Genomic DNA, 17509 nt, shown 5'->3' on the forward strand with positions numbered 1-17509 from the left:
CCTTTGTGTATGGTTCCCACTTCAACAATGACTAAAGTTTTTAATTTTATGGCATATCTTGGGGAGTGCAGGGGTGGCATGTTCAATGGTGATGTGGAGATCTATGTGTCTTGTTCCCACTTCAACAATGTCAAATGTGTTGAATTTTAATGTCGATGGCGAAGGTGCTTGCCGATTCTCTAGGTCACCAATCTCCAACAAGAAGTTACAAGGACAACAAGTTATCGCGATGGAGTCATAGTGTGGCATCAATGGGCCTAGGGGGATACCCCAATCCCATGTTACATAGGTCGATCATGCGAGTGTGAAAGGCCCATAAAAAGTGACAGTTAAACAATGATTGACATGTCATTCTCCAGTTTGAAGCTTGAACGAAACGGATGTCGGCGCACATCTGTTCGTCTGAAACTTTGACTCGTATAGATGCTGTTTTATGCTTGTCAACTTAAAGCTACCATCCGGATGACCAGCCATCTGGAGCTTTTGCAATGGCGAAACCAATCTGGGCTGTCTTGATTGTCTCTTCGGTCTTCGACGTCATTGCATTTGGGATATCTTTGACGGCAGAATCTAAAAGGAACAAGGTAAGGGATGCTTCCTGAGTCGTTGATGCTTGATGTACGCGTACATGTAAAGACAATGGGCTATTAAAGAAAGCCATTTCCACGGGAGATTTGTTGTCTGACGTTGCCAGTTGAGTATTGCGGATTTCATTGTTTTTGCACGGAGGATGTCTTTGAATGTATTCATACATGAGCTGTCATCGTCTTTAGGGCAAATAAAGTCCTGAAGTCACCTCTTTGCCTCTAACAGGTTGACTGGGAGTACGATGACACGGGAAATTATTGGTTTTGCAAGTACAGCACAGATACGGCAAGCGGGATGGCCGTTGCAGCCTTTTGCCTACTTCTAGTGGGCACCTTCATTATAATGGGAGCAACGGGTTGTTTCTGTCGTGGCATTCCGCACACGCCTGGGGGAGTCCGACTATGTGCCGTTCTTTCATTGAGCTTTTGTTGGTAAATTTCCACTAATCAATGCAAAGTAGCATGTGATATTAATATTCTAAATAGACGTCGATGATTTTTTCTCTACTTTGCAGGCTCTTCTTTATAATCGCAGAAATCCTCCTACTACTCGGAGCTAACCGTAACTCCATTCATAGCAAGGCCATGGTAGTGGCTGGTACAGGGCTGCCTAACTGTGAATTGATAAGAAGCAGCATTTTTGCAACTGCAGCTGCGTTCACGTTCTTAGCATGGATTCTCAGCCAAGTTTATTACGTGTTCGAAGTCAAGAGCCGCTGGGATGATCAAGTAACGCTGAGGACTACCTCGACTTCTGTAGGAGTCGAGTAACACGAACACAATTCTTAGAACAACGCGTAACACCAATCATGGATAACCAAAGTAGAGATGCAATGGAATAGTACTTACTGAAAAGACTTTTTGAACAGTAAGTTCCATAGGAAGGAAACTTTACTTGGGACCTCAAAAATTATTGAAATTGGGTCGCGTTTTAGCGTTCAATTGTGACGTGTGGCAGTCTTCCATCACTTCATAGAAACATGGAATTGGCGTACGTCATGGAAGGAGGAAAGAGGGGAAATATCTACTTCCTTTATGATTGTGCAAAATGCAAATGGGGAATCTAAGAGGGGGAATATGGAAAACATAGAGGGGAAATATGGGGGAAGTAGAGTATTTTTCCTTTGACATTATGTCATCAAAAGAGGGGAAGAACTCCAAATTTTTAGGGGCAAACATCCAATACAACCATTCGTGTTTTCCCTCTCTTACCCTTCCATGATATAAGCAGGATAAAAGCATGTTAGGCTGGTTCATCCCACTTAAGCCAAATGGCACTCAAGCTAGCTAGGACACCCTAAGACCCACTTGGATGCCTTTAGTTGCTATCCTAACACTATCTCCATGACTTAAACAGCTTAAAACTCTCTTGGATGCCTTCAATTTCTATCCTAACACTATCTACACAAGTGAACCATCCATATTTCCCCTCTCTTTACTTGCTATGACCTAAGCACATTATGGTGGTTCATGCCATTAAGCCAAATAGCATTGCCCAAGTATGTTGTAGAGAAAGCCATTCCATAACCGTGTACAAGACTTCTGTGTAGCGCATCTTTGGCACTCATTTTAGCACAAGCAATTGCATAACTAGAGGTGAGACATTGGGCTAACCTCACTTAGCAAATGGGTGTCCAGACACAACTGCAGTAGAGCCATTGGGATGTCAATCTTCTTTGCTTTAGCACAAGCAATTGCATAACTAGAGGTGAGATGGACTAACCTCACTTAGCAAATCAGTGTCCAGACACAGCTGCAATAGAGGCATTAGGATGGAAATCATCTTTGCTTTTGTCTACCTTTGTTCAGAAGGGGACTCATTGATTTGACAATGCACGATGAGTTTTGCACAATGTTACACATGCCATACCATCAAAATATAGCATTGGTGTTCAATCAAAATTGTTGTCGTGATAGGAAGATGGATCGTGTGCACTGGCAGGTCTCTTTTAGTTGGAATAACATTATATAATTAGGTGTCCACATATTATGCAATTTTGCATCTCTCTCTGCTTCAAAGACCTTATGAAAAATCAAGTGTTAAGGACCCATTCACCTTTGTAGCACTTTGATAGCTAGGCAACGGGGTCCATTATCCATGATGTAAAATCAACTCACAAGATATGCTTGCTTTCCATCTTCTACGAGAGATTCTTGTCTCCCTTTTTTGGCTCCAATTGCATGAGAAAGAGATGTTCTATGGATTTTGATAAAAAACATGTGTTTAGGGGTTTTATTGCAGCAAAAGTCACATTCGTTAGATTTAAAATAACCTTGAGTCAATTTTGTAAGTACTTGTAGCATTTCGGACATGATATGCCAACATTTCCATGGTGTATTTTCTTGCAAGATTGGGCTCTTTCCTTAGGGTTGGAGAGGCTATATATTCAAATTGATGAATAATGGCTTAGGAAGCATAAAGGGGGAGGGTCCAAGCAAAAGAAGAAAGAATATACATTATGAATCCAAGGGGTTTTCACCCCCTCAATAGATGGGGTAGGCCGATACCGTATACATAATCTCACTAGCTATAAACATAGGTGAGTGAAATTTTGAGAGGGGCACCTCCCTTACCTAATATTTTCATGCCTTGCTTTCTCTCTCTTATTTACTATTAACATCAATTTTTTCTTCTGTCCTACTCCCATCGACCCCATCCTTTGTCCTTCCTTCACCTTCCTCATGTTACAAAATAATTTGCAATCCACTAAAAAAGGGTCCTTGTAAAAGAAATCCATTAAGTTGGTCACATGGAAAGATGAGGTGAGTATAATTGAGCTTAATATTAGCTATTGGGTGGAAATATACTATTGTAGTGGCCTAACTTTTCTATTTATTTATTCAATGGCCCAAAGTCTGATGTAGAGTTGCACCCTAGCCCCCCCCCTCCGCCCCTCTCCCCCCCCTTTCCCCTTGTAGCCTCAACTCTCCCATCACGGTTTTAAACTACAACCAAAGTTATAAACTATGTTTCTCAACCAAATTTGAGCCATTTCCCTAAACCAACTCATCGCATTCAATTACCAAACTCCTCTCACTCTCATACATTTCTTTTCCTTTTATATAAATTTTGAGTGCCATTTCATGTCTTCCCTACTCGAACCTTATTTATAAATCTATTGATTTTTTTGAGTGGGAATATTATTCCTCCCTATAATGAGGTGGGTGTTCATGTCAAACTCTCATCATTACCCCTCTATAAATGCATTTCTCTCCCATGGCCATTTCATTTTGATTCTTTCAAAACATTAAAGGTTTTGAGCAATGTTGACCTTGCTTTGTCTTGCTAAATTTTGGGCACTCCTTTTTCAAATCTTTCCACTTCTTCTCTAATATAATATTCTATTCAATTTCAAATTATTTGTAATCAGAAACTCAATGTCTGTTACACAATTATTGTGTCTAGACAAACCATGAAAAAACCATGAATGATGCAAGGTGTTTTGAGCTTGAAAGGGCTAGTAGATGATGATATTTTGGAAAGGAAGAAAGAGTATTGGCTTTCAAAAATATATGCTTTCTTATGCATGAAAATAAATCCTTATTTAATCAATCTCTCAATATTAATGTAGTTTAAATCAATAGCCTTGTTACTATCCCTAAAGAGGCATGATTTTGAAACTTTTGTCAAGGTTTCTTATCTTTTGAAGTAAATTTTATGGAGATTGAAGTGGGAAGACCTTTAGAACAATGAAAGATAGTTAAGTTCACTAAAATTCTAGGAGGTAGCTTTGAAGAAACAATCACTTCATAATTTGTTATGTGCAATTGTATTATTTTCCATCAATGTTATGATTGGGAATTGTTGGACGATTTATTAACTTTTAAGGAAATATAATGGAAAGTGAGCTGATAGAGTCTTCCTAGCAAGGGATAATAGTGTAATTGTAAATAGTCACTTTAGATATCCTTTTCAAGCAACTAGATGGTTTCGACCACACACACTATCCCTATAGTCTTCTATACAAGTTTCTCAAAAAAGGTTTTGAGATTTTTGGGAACATGTATTTTGTATTGCAGTAAGCCCCATATAGTTCATCTTGCAATTACAACACAGTGGAGTCCACTTAGGGAAAAAATCTAATGGATCACATGTCACCCTCCAAAATGTTATTGCTTTAAAAATCTAGTATGTTTCATTCATATATTTTGATTTTATTTGGATTGAAATGTTTTTTGTTTCTAAATGTAATTTGTAATTTGCATTGTATTTCTTGGAATTCATTTTAAATGTAATCTCTGTTGTATTTCTTAGAATCTAATAAGTCAAGTATGCTACTAAATTTTCTAGGTGCAAATTAATTTGATTTGATATTTATGTGTTTTCTTAGAACGTGATATTATCTATGGATATATTAATATTATAGTATGTGGAAACCCTTGGAAATTTCATTTATTTTAAAGGACATTTAATGAAGGGTAGTGTAAATACAAGAGCATAGCCATTTTGGAACTTTTTGTAAAGCAAGGAGATTGTTTCAAACACATTCACTCTTAGTATATATATTTTTCTACAAAATATAGCTTGAAATAGATTTCAAGATGTTTATAATTTTTTTGGGGCAAGATTTATGAATTTCTATTTGCATGGTTCATTCACAAATTTGGATTTGTTTGATTCAATAATTTAACAATGTTTTTCTAAATGCAAGCTCATTTTAGTTGTTATTTATATATGTGTGTATAATTTGGATCTCAATTACTAAACACGTGAGAGTTGAAAAGGTGTCCCTTCCAATCGGTGACTTTCCATATTTCCTCATATATATTTTGAGATTTAATTACATTTATTGTCTTAATTATGCTCTAGATGGATGCCTAGTAATCAATCCAACCAGTAGAAATATGCTATACTATTCATGCTACCATGAGCCTTGTCTCTCTTAGTTGCTACGATTTGGCAGTTATTGACTCTAGGGTTGAAATGTCTTCATAATATAATTGAGGGTGGATAACCCCACCCTAGTAGCAAATTTATATTTTCTTTTTGCATGTTTGATGTACCATCATTAGATAGATTGTTTAAAACTTTGATATGGTTTTTATTCAACACTTTAATGAATTTTATGGTTTTCAAATGTAATATGTGTCATTTCTTTGTGATTTGTTAAGTCAAGTGTGCGCTACTATCTTTTCTAAATGCAAGTTCATTTGTTTTTTAATTTATGTGGTCTTTGTATGTGATAGTAGTTTTTCTTATTGTCCTTTTACCATGTTATGCATCATTTTAGCATGTTATATGAGGAGTATATGATTTGATTTTATTGACATATATATTTTATTTTTAGACATCCACTACAACACAATGGCTCATTTTTAACACCTCCCACTCTGATTTCCAAACCTTATAATTTTTTTCCTCAAAATAATTTTAAGTCAATTAGTCAATATGTGTGATGGTTTGTTCATCGGTATACTTGTTGGTATGCTCATTGGTATAGTCGTTGGTATACTCATCGATATGTTCTCCATATACGAATGACGAGTATACTCATCGATATGTTCTTTGTATACCGACGAGTATATCAACAAGAATATTATGGTAGCATCACCAAAAACAACTATAGAATGTAACCTTAGTAGCACTAAAAGAAGATAAAAGATTTATGTACATGTACGCCTAATTTGGGATCAAAATACTCATACATTCATAATATAAGGTAGTATAAAAATTAGGATATGGGTGCCATTAGTGGCATTGGATACCCATACCAATGGTAGCACTCTCGATAAAATTATTGAGAGTATTTTGCAATAGGATGCAAATTCATTTTGATCAGTAATATATACCGACTTTCAGCTGTGTTCATTGGTATATACCTACTTTAAGGGATACAAAGAGTCTGTATATAGCGATGCTGAGAGCTAAAACCCAAAACCCATGTCGCTGCCCCTCACAATTCCATCATAGGAAAAGCAAAAACCTCTCCTCCTTCCTCACCTTCCTTGACCAGCCTCTTCCCCACACTCCTCACCCCTACCCAAACCCTCTCCCAACACTTGTGCTCCCTCTCCACCCTTCTCCCTCTCTACTCGTGTGAAAGGTCATTCTCCAAGAAGGTGTGTCTATTTAAACAATTTAGGTTTTTTCCTTCCCCCATTTTCTTTTGTGAGTGTTGAAGCATGTTTCTCCTTGCATTGCTAAGCCCATGTGTTCATTTTCATGTTTTATTTTCAGAGTTGAAGGACAAAAAAGGAGATTTGGTGAAGGAAAGAAGGCTCACCTCTTTTTTTTTTGGTATTTCACTTGCTTTTCCTTGCTTTCCCTTTCTTTGCTTGCTTTGTGTGTTGTTTTGTGTCTCCTTTGCTTCTCCTTTTCTCTCCTTGTCTCTCCTTTGTTCTCACGTAATGGTTTATTTCCCTCTTCCCTTGGTTTTGTAAGACAAAGTTCGACAATCAGAGGAGGGATGCGAGGAGATGGCTAGACACCGTAGGTGCTTCGCACCTCGACAATGGTGGACGGGCCACATTCGAGGCATGAGTGGTAAGTCAACTTCTCATTTAGTTTATTGTTCTATTTTTTAAATTACATATTGCATGCACTTTACCTAACTCTCGTAATTTGGGTCCACAGCAATCTATTTGATTGGTCACCGTCCCATAGACGAGATGAAATGCGCATTCCACATAGGAGTAAAGAAGTGGTTCTTTTAGATGGAAGCACATGGAGTGGCAGTCGATTGGGCTACGGTGGCTACTCGTGGGGTATAAGTCTACTCCAACTTGTAATCTCACTTTTTAAATTGTTTTATTCTTTAAGTTCCAATCTAATTTCAAATTAAAATGGTTTCACTCTTATTAGGGTGAAATATCAAACTTCCCATCAATGGAGGTGAGCAGTGATGATGAGGAGGCAGTACTCAGGGGATTTTTATTAGACATGAATGAGGGACATGGATCAGGCAGAGGTCACAAGGGCGAGAAGGACAACGACGACGAGTCGAATGAGCAACAATAGTAGTAGTATCAGTAGTAGTTTTTATATACTTTGGCATGGATATGCTTTTGTCTGTCGGCTCCTTTGAGTGATTTTATACCACCCTTTTTGAAATGAAAATTTTGTAACAAACATTAGGGTTATATATACTTTGGCATGTATATGCTTTTGTCTGTCGGCTTGTTTGATAGATTTTGTATCACCTTTTCAAAAGGGAAATTTTGTAACAAACAAGGTTTGACAGTTTTCTCTCATCTGTTTGCTTGTGAACATTCTTTTGTAATGCAAAAAAAAAAAAATTAGTGGGGCAAAATGGGGCCACAGTAAGCCCTCTTTTTCCCCACAAAATGTTTTTTTGTATTCTGTTAAAGGTCAGTATATACCGATGCTTTATCAGTGTCGGTATATACTGACCTTTACAGCTTTAGTATATACCAATGATTAGATACTAACACACATTTTTTGATGCTAATAACAACGTAATTATTGACCTTTTTGCCCTTTAAATAAAAACTTTTTAGTGTAAAAAAGTTTGGTATTTGTGTTAGAAAATGACCTATACCTTGTAGTGTTTGAGCAAAAAAACATTTTTTTGTATTATATCTCAAAACTTTAAGACAAGATATAATCATGTCAACTTCCCTTTACACCTGGTTCAACTAGTAAATTCTGTTATGCATTTACATTCTTTATTCTATGATTTTATGTTCTTTGTTTTGTGCTTTATGTGCCTTTATGTCCTTTCTCTTGTACTTTTATGTGCTTTCTCCTGTCCTTTTATGTACTTTGTTTTTTGCTTTTATATGCTTCCTTCTTTGTTTTATGTACTTTGTTTTGTGCTTTATGTGCTTTTTTCTATGCTTTCATGTGCATTTTGTGCCTTTATATGCTTTCTTGGAGCTTTTATGTACTTTCTCTTGTCATTTTATGTGCCTTATTTTTGCGCTTTCACGTACTTTATGTGCTTTTATAGGCTTTCTTTAATGATTCACATTGTACTTTAAATACATATTTAATTAATTTTTGACTCATATGTCCACCTTTGGAATAATCTTGAAAATCCTTCCCACATGGAAAGTTGAAATTATGAAAATGTTATTTGAGAATCAAAAGTTTACTTTCTCGTACTATCATTTTCACATAATAAATGTCACAATATCTTTCTATAATCGTTAGGGGAGAAATGGGGTCACAAAACCGTCTCCAATTAATGTTTCATAATTTCAAGGATATTAGGGAGGGATTTGAGGTCTACCAATGAGAGTACTCCAAGGTGTGGGACGATGCTATGTTGAGGTGGAGGGTGGAAAGGCCTAGACAGAGCCCTTGTTGGTTGTTCCCTTACAGTAGAGACCACCCAAACCATCCTCCCCTCCCCCCGCTTAACCCATGCTTAACCCTCCTCCCATGTGCAGCTTCCCACATCAACCCCAAATGGCATTCAAAAGGAGGTGGACCCTCTTGGGTGAGTTTTTATTACCCCTCCCAAATCAAAAGGTTACTTTTTGACACTATCATTTCTCAATAAAAAATACATTTACTCACACTATTATTTTGAACTAATAATGCCAAAACTAGGAAACAAAAATCTTAGTATAAATATATATTTATTCTAAAGAATTCCAATTCTTTTTTAAGAACTAACATTTTCTGTCCTGGACCTGGTTCTCTTCCTCTTGATAAACATCAATCTTTCTCTACAATTCCTACTTATCTTTCTGTAAAGCTTGCATTCGTGCTGCATAAACTGTTTGCATTTCATTATGTTGTTCCTGGAACTATCTTAACACCTTCATGGCATGATCTACTTCTATCATAGACACTTTCTTGAACAACCCTATTTCATAGGCTTCTATTCGTGCCATGCTTTGTTGTACCATTGGTTCAGACAATACTGTAAACTACTATCAAATTGTTCCCTGAGACTAGTTGACAGTGTAAGAAGTCATCTCGAGGGTCAGACAAACCTCTTGAATAGCTTCTTGGCCACATGATGAACTACAATCAAGAAGAGAGGAATATTAGAAGAGAAGAGAAGAAGGGTTGAAGATAAGAAGAGCGAAGAAGAAAAGAGAAGAAAGAAAGAAGATAAGAATATAAGAAGAGCAGAAAATAAAAAAGAGAAGAGAATAAGAGTAATAAGAGAAAAGAAAAGAGAAGAAAGAAAGAACAATACAGACCCTCTTTCCCTATCCCGACCTCATGCTTTATCCCAATTTCCCTCATGCAGTCCCTTATTTCCATCATGCATGTCCTCTTTCCCCATAAGGGAGGATCTATGCACCAGAGGGAGGATGCATGAAGCTTGGCCACAATTGAGGCCAATTGGTCATGTCTTTTTACCCCACACACCATGGACATTATCAAAGAAAGAGACGGTAGCGGTGAAGCAAGCTATCACTTCAATTCGTACTCCCACTGGATGCATGACGTTTTTGAAGGGGCCTTCACAAAGAGCAAGAAAAGAAGTGTAGAGCAATTATATGGCTTGAAATCTCATCATTGGCACAAGATGCTCCAAGTAAGTATGACTTGGCATAATCTCTTTTCCATTCCAAATTTGTGAGTGTAGAAGCAACTAAACAACCATCGCTCGTGTGTTCAGTTTATACTACCTACTAGCATTTTTCATTGTGCATTGAAGGACGTGAAGGTTTGTATTTAAAAGATGGTCGATCTTGTGAGGTACTTCACACTATACAAAATGTGAAGCGTATCAATGCTTGATGCAAGGTTTTCATATTGCTAATATGGTGCACTTTTTTATTTCTAGGTATGTGAGCTCAAAGGAAAGAGATCCCGCCACTCTTGAGGATGCTCGAGCTAACTGCATCTCATAGTGCATTTGGTGGATGAGATTGCTATATGCGACACTGTACATGCACAATGGTTGTTCTTCCTCTAGTGCTTAGTGAGGCAAAATGTAAGGCCCAAAGGTAGCATGGCCGAGGTTTGGGTGGTACATGAGTCACTTGTATATATTTTTGAGTTTCTTGTTGATGTGGATAGCTCTCTCTCACAACTATGCTCGGGGGGTTCACCTCGTGCATTCAAAAGGAGGGGTTAACTTTTTCTAAAATTTTAACAGGTTTACATTAACAGGAGGGGTTTTTTAATTCAACTTTAGAAAAAAATAACTTAGTTCATAAGTAAAGAGGGATGTTTTTATTGGGGGAAAATTTCTAGTTGAGGGGTTTTTTAAATACCCCTTGAATGCACGTGATATATAGGGTTTCTGGGTAGTGCACCCCCCAATCGACTATGGAGAGATGAAGAAGGCCTAAGGATGACCTATATTGTGCCTCAAGGGAAAAGACAGAGCAAAGTAATGGATAGAGAGTTGCTTAATAATCTAAGCCTCTATTGCATGCTTAATAGTGATGTGATGAAAACATGGGTCACAAGATATGAGGATGCAAAGGCAAGAAGACAAGGAGGAAGGGCACTCTTTTGTACACACATGGATCTCATGTGCCATACCATGAGCATCTAAGAGCACTTCCAAAGGATATTCATGTCAACTGGCTAGTTGATGAAATGGAGAGACCACAGAGAGATGAGGGGATGCATATCTCAATTAGAAAATGGGAGTATGCTAGAGGATGCATGCAAAAGGTTGGAGCTTTCAACAATTTAGATTGCTTATTCCATTGATTTTTTCTTGGTGTAGTGTACTATGTTCAATGCTATATGTTGTGAGGCAAGCATTTTTGGACACAATGGATTGATCTTGGGGGGTTCACCTCATAAATTTCTAGTGTACCATGTGCATTCAAAAGGAAGGACCGTATTTTAATTCAACCTTTTGGAAAATTTTAATAGGATTTCAATAAGAGGAGGGGTTTTTTAATTCAACTTTTAGAAAAACATCACTTAGTTAATAACTAAAGAGGGGTCTTTTTATTGGGGCAAAAATTTTAGTTGAGGGGTTTTTAAAACACCCCTTGAACGCAAATGATAAGTAGGGTTTCTTAGTCATGCACCCCCCAAGGGATTGATGATAAGAGAAACACACAAGATTGTGGTGTCGTTGCTAGCTTTGAGGGAGCCAATGGAGCCATGGATGATTATTGTGGCATAATCCAAGATATTATTAAGCTTGACTTTTGGCGCTTATTTGTGTATGTTTTGGATGCCAAATGGTTTAAGGACGTGGTGGAAGGAGGCCCTAATGCAACAATCAAATGCCAGGCAAGTGGATTTGTAACTATATACTCGACAAAGCTTTGGCAAAGCAATAAGGACACACTAGTACTACAACAACAATGTGAGCAGTGCTATGGATAAATTTGACTAAGGTAAAAGGCATAAATATGTTTGTGTGCTTGTATGTATGGCACTAGTATAATAAATTATGTGTGCATAGGGCCCAGGTTTGAGGTGGTAGGGCATGACCACCCTTCCACGTAAGAGGACCCACAGGTGCCTTGTACATAATCCATGGTAGTAATATTATAAAATGTTGAGGTGGCATGGCTCCTCCATGTGCCACCCCTCCACCTAGGCGAGACATGGCCCAAGGACCATGGGAAAAGCAATATAAAATAGGTGGAGATGGATATTATATTGGATTATTCCCTCCATGTAGGATAGGCCCATGTGGGGGGGTGTAGATAGTCCAAGAATGCAAGTTAAATAATGGGGAAAGTAGGATGAGGTGGCAAGATTCCTTGTGCCAACCCTCCACTTGTCCTCCTATATGTTTGAACGTATTATAAAATGGAGAAAGGACCAAGGGAGTATCTTAGACTTGGGATATGGGGTTTGATTTGTGTGGAAAAATGAGGCAAAGGGTTGTCGCACACAATTGGGAGTGCATACCACCTAGCCCACATGGGAGATTCCTCCACACACCATGAATGTGGGAGGATGCATTTATTGGGAGAGCCCCCCTCTAAAGAGGGGGCTATTCCTTGATGTGACATGCTCATTCTTGTGAAACCACCATGGTAGTACTTTGATTTCCCCCATCCTTCCTTTCAAATAAAGCATGACTCTCTTTGCTTGATGTCTCCATCTCTACATTCCACCTCCCATCATGTACATGCATTTCTTTCCCCTTCCCCTTCCCCCTTGTGCCATAGTCTCCCTCTTCGTTTCCACCCCTCTTAATCCCTTTTCCCCATCCATGTTAATGCTTCTCCCCTCACATTCCCTTTCCCCCATGGCCCTCGACCGTCACCATGCCTAGAGTTTAGCCTCATGCCTTGATTTCTTTTCTAGTTAATAGAAATGGAGTGGCATGCTGGGATACGAATCTCCACATATGAGGATCATGCCACCTTCGACGACTTGGTAGTTCTCTTGTGCAAATGCTCTCTTCCCACCCCCTCTCTTCTCATCCCACCCCCTCTCCCTCTCATCTTCTCTCTTTCTAGCCCTCGCTCTAGTCCCTCTTTTCCCACCTCTTTTTTCTCCCTGTATTTCTCTCTCCTCTCTTCCTCTCCTCTCTCTCTCTAGAAAATGTGACTTCCCCCCCCTCTCTCTCTCTCTCTCTCTCTCTCTCTCCTCTCTCCTCTCCCCTCTCCTCTCTCTCTCTCTCTCTCTCTCTCTCTCTCTCTCTCTCTCTCTCTCTCTCACCTGCATTCTCTCCATCCATGCCTCGTCATCCGTGTGCATCCATCATGCCACCACTAGGTGCCATGCCCCTTGCCTCGCCATCTATGCCACAGTCATCATGCCACCATCGATCCTACTACTGCCATTGCCTGCATCGTTGCCTGCACCGTCGCACTGCTGCCACTTGCGCTTGCCACCGCATGTGCACTGTCGTCGATCCCGCTGCCACTGCCACCTATGCCTGCATGCCGCCATTGCCGAGATCATGCTGCTACGTTCGCCTGTGCTGCCACCTTCGTGCTCCATGCGCCATGTCCCTCGCGCTTCGAGCTGTCACCTCACCACCTCCTCCTCCTCGCAAAAAGGAATTTCTTGGTTCTGCAAAAAGTAGAAGTGTTCAGTTCTCTGAGCTCTTCACGGCGGGCTGGTCAGAATTAGAAAGTATTCCTCCTAAGCAAAGAAGATGCATAAAAAGTGAGTCTTTTCTAGAGAATTCTCTCAAGCGGCCAACAAAATGCCAAAATCTAGTTGTTCATCTAGCTCTATCCCTTTGAAGGTCAAGAAGAAAAGAGTGTTCAAGAAAAAGGTCAAGGTGCAGGAAAAGCCAAGGAGCTATTACTATGATTATGCCAAGGAGCTAGGATTCTCATAATTCTTATGTAATAACATGCATTTATATGGTTAATATGTTTTGTCCTCGGAACCCATTTGTTCCTAGTCAACCTTTTATTCTTCATCATGAAATTCATGTGGTAATTCTGTTTGGACACAAAGTGAATTTTCAACAGAAAATTGTGAGCTTGTTCGGGCCAGAACGCCTGGCTAAGGTTTTGGCTTTCCCTCATCCACTCATCCTCCCAATCCTAGATTATTGGGAGACTTGGGATATAAAGTGTCTTGGTGCTCATATGACGTCGGATTGGGTCTTACACTTTGATGGTGCTTATAGACCTTCAACCAAAGCAGTGGGGATAAGAGTGACCTTGACTTCACCCGATGGAGAAAAGTTTTTGTATGGCAGCCCTGTGGCAGCAGACACTTGCAATCAGATCGAATACTTTGCACTCATTTTTGGCTTACAAAAATCCAAAGAACATCAAATCACTCAGCTAGAGGTACGAGGCAACTCACAACTCATATGCAGACAAGTGAGCAATGAGTGGAAAGTGAGAAGTGAATTCTTGACAGGCTACTCAACTTTGTCAAAACTTTGAAGAGATTCAAGTGAAGTAGATTCCAAGAACTCAGAATAGCATCACTGACTCACTAGCACGAGCGTCGTGTGAATCAAAAGGAGATACCTCTTCAAAGGAATGGAAATGCGAAACCTCACCCCGCTAGAAGAAATCTTATGGAGACTACAAGAGCTTGAGGATTCGGAAGTGATGTGCAAGCCCTGTATCTTCTTACCATAATAATGGCTTTCCTCTTTGCTTTGATGAACAACTTGATGCGACATTGTACCCCCAATCTTTTGCAATGATGTCAGCTATAAAAGTTGTTTATGAACTCTTCTTCGCCATCGACTCTTCCCGCACAGAATATTGCACCACTCCCAATACTCCATTTCCCACTTACATTTTCTTTCTAGAAGTCTCGTCCCCGCACTTCCATTTTAAAATTCCACTCTCTATTGTCAATACATAATCTTGTATTTTCTTACCTCCTCCACTGTATTCTTCGATCCCCTCCTCTTTTCCAAGCATGGCTGACATTAATGTGTTCTGTGGTCAGGTTGAAGAAAATCCAAACGAGTGTTCCTCTCAATTTTCTTACTAAAGATAGGTGATTGTTGGTTCTGCCATTTCTAGAGGGTTTGGCTCAAGTGTGGTATGATAAGCAGGCCGAGGATGTTTGCCAAAGTTGGCCGAGGTTGACAGTGGCTATGATTGAGTATTTTGACAAAGAAGAGGAGCCGGAGAATGTGTACCTGTAGGTGGCAAACCTGAAGTAGTTAGAAGGTGAGACAACGCATCGATACATGGATTGAGCGACCATGCTCCTGGACCATTTAATTGCCATGCAAGAGGGCAATGTCGGATTTTAATGTTGTGCTACCTCGTAGCAGGAGCAAGTGATGAATTCTACCTCAAGCTTAAATGGGAGAATGAGGGGAGAATCTAGAGACCATGGTGCATAAGAGATTGCTTAAAAGTTTGACAAAGTTCAGTCAGACCTCGCTTCAAAGAAGATAGTTGTCCCTTCGCAATCCCCTCAATTCTTGCAACAACAACCTAGCGGGTCCAATTCAGGGACATATCCCCACCCCCAGGGATGTATTCACGACCTCCACCTGAAATGTATGGTCCTCCCTTTGATGCTAACGCTCAACAAGGTGTATATCCTCACACTCCGCTTGGAAGATTTCTCCCACCTCGCCCAAGAGCGCCCCTCCTTCCTACTTCCCTGACCCCTCCTGTTAAAGAACCTAGAGTTAATGACCTTGCCAAGACCCTGAATGATTTTTGGCTTGAGATGGTGGGAATCAAAAATCAAGCCAATCGCCCACCAAGAAAATGTGCCAATGTTGTGTGCTACTAGTGTCATTCATTATCACACCAAATGTCCTAATATATCTTATAGGTGAATCAGGCACTGGGGATTCTAATGTGGAGGTCCTTGACCTCAGGAAGAGAAGTCATACCACCTCGGACCCATCTCCAAACCATGGACTTGGGCCGCCTTAGGAAGAAGGTGTCCTTCTCAGAGCCCTCAAATGCTAAGATGGCAGACCCACCAACAGAGAAGGATAAACGATCTCACAGGAGTAAGTGGTCATATTTGGATTTCCCTATCGTCTCAAGGCAAGAAGACTATTCAGTTGTTCGGGACCTTGCTCATCGATCTTTGAGCATCATGCTTCCTCAACTAATAGCATTGAGCCCTAAGGTGAGACGTGAGCTGCAACAAGGGCTCTCAACATGAAGGAGCAAGAAAAAGGGAAAGGTACGAGAGATTTCTTCTCTCTGAAGATGTTGATCGGCACTCGTGTACAATAGATGTCATCATAGATAATTGCCGCATTAAAATTGTGTGTGTTGATGGGGGAGCTGCATGTAATATCATGGTGTCCCGTATCATGAAGAAGTTGAATTTGAAATGCATAAGGCATTCCTCCACTCAAATCAAAGTAGTAGATGGTCGACGACTCGCCACCCTAGGAGTCATTGAGGATTTTCCCATCACTGTCAATGGGTTGATCACCACCGTCAAATTTTATGTAGTGGACATTGAACATACAGGTAGGAGTTACCTAGCCATACTCAGGAGACCATGGATGAGAAAGAGTGATGCAGTCAATTATTGGAAGAAGGGACACATGTCTTTTGGTGCTTCAAAGGAGAAGATCCCGATGCAACTAGGTGCCACTAAACCAGAAGAAGAAGAGGAGCAGGACAATGATACTCTCTCATCCTCGGTGTCTGAGTCAATGGAAGATTCAGACAAGGGGGAGGAGGTCTCAGAGGAATAAGTTTACATGATGGGGGCGTCTCTGACCCTACCACCCACAGAAAAGGTAACAACTAGTCCTCAACAACTTAAATCTATGCTTTCTCCGGACCTCACTCCGAGTGAGAAAGATGAGTTCCTAGAAATGTTCAAAGGTTTCCCTAACCTCTTTGCAACTAGCTACCACCACCTTCGCCATGTGAGTACCATAGAACACAAGATAGAACTGAAGCATGATGCTAAGCCAATGGCTCAGAAGTATCGGAGATTAGGGCCCCTATAGACCGATGCTTTGCACTCAGAGTTGTAGAAGCTGAGTTTATTGTTCCGGTTCACAGTACTGAATGGATCTCACCACAGACCTCATTCTTGACAAGGTAAGTGGTCATGAGATGTATACTTTCTACGATGGTTACTCTAGGTTTTATCAAATCAGAATTGCCAAGGAGGATGTGCTCAAAACCACATTTGCCACACCCTGGGGGACGTTTGCATTCAAAGTGATGCCATTTGGCCTCACCAAAGCTCCTGCTACCTTTCAAAGATTTATGCAGATGGTGTTGCTCCTTATTTGGGGGTTTTCTTGGAGGTGTTTTTAGATGATTTTTGTATATTCTCGGCATGTAAGGAGCACGTCATGAAGGTTAGGATGGACTTCCAAAGGGTCAATGATGCGAATGACAGTCTCAACCCTGATAAATGCACCATTGGAGCCACTCAAGGGAGGTTATTGGGACATATTGTCTCATCCAAGGGCGTCAAGCCTAACCCCGAGAAGGTAGAACCTATCCTCAAGCTCTCCTCGCCAACAACCAAATGTTAGGTATGTTCATTTGTCAATCTAGCAGGATACTATCGCCGCTTCATTGATCAATATGCTGCTTTGACGCGACCTAGGACTATGCTGTTAAAAGATGGGTTTGATTTCTCTTAGGATGAGGATTGTGACCAAGGATTGGTCAAAGACTTTCTATAT

The 17509-nt window shown here is 40.0% G+C and overlaps 1 protein-coding gene across 1 annotated transcript; it reads left to right on the plus strand.

Moving 5' to 3' along the window:
• The first annotated feature begins 488 nt into the window (after positions 1 to 488).
• Positions 489 to 1358, plus strand: LOC147897951 (uncharacterized). The gene is made up of 3 exons (XM_087380155.1): positions 489 to 584; positions 814 to 1019; positions 1103 to 1358. Exons 1-3 carry the CDS (start codon positions 489 to 491, stop codon positions 1356 to 1358), a joined length of 558 nt encoding a protein of 185 aa, XP_087236281.1.
• Positions 1359 to 17509: the final 16151 nt, after the last annotated feature.

This window comes from Dipteris shenzhenensis, chromosome 10, assembly GCF_047967505.1.
Source record: "Dipteris shenzhenensis isolate YYH24624 ecotype China chromosome 10, Dip_SZ_1.0, whole genome shotgun sequence".
Taxonomy (NCBI): Eukaryota; Viridiplantae; Streptophyta; class Polypodiopsida; order Gleicheniales; family Dipteridaceae; genus Dipteris; species Dipteris shenzhenensis.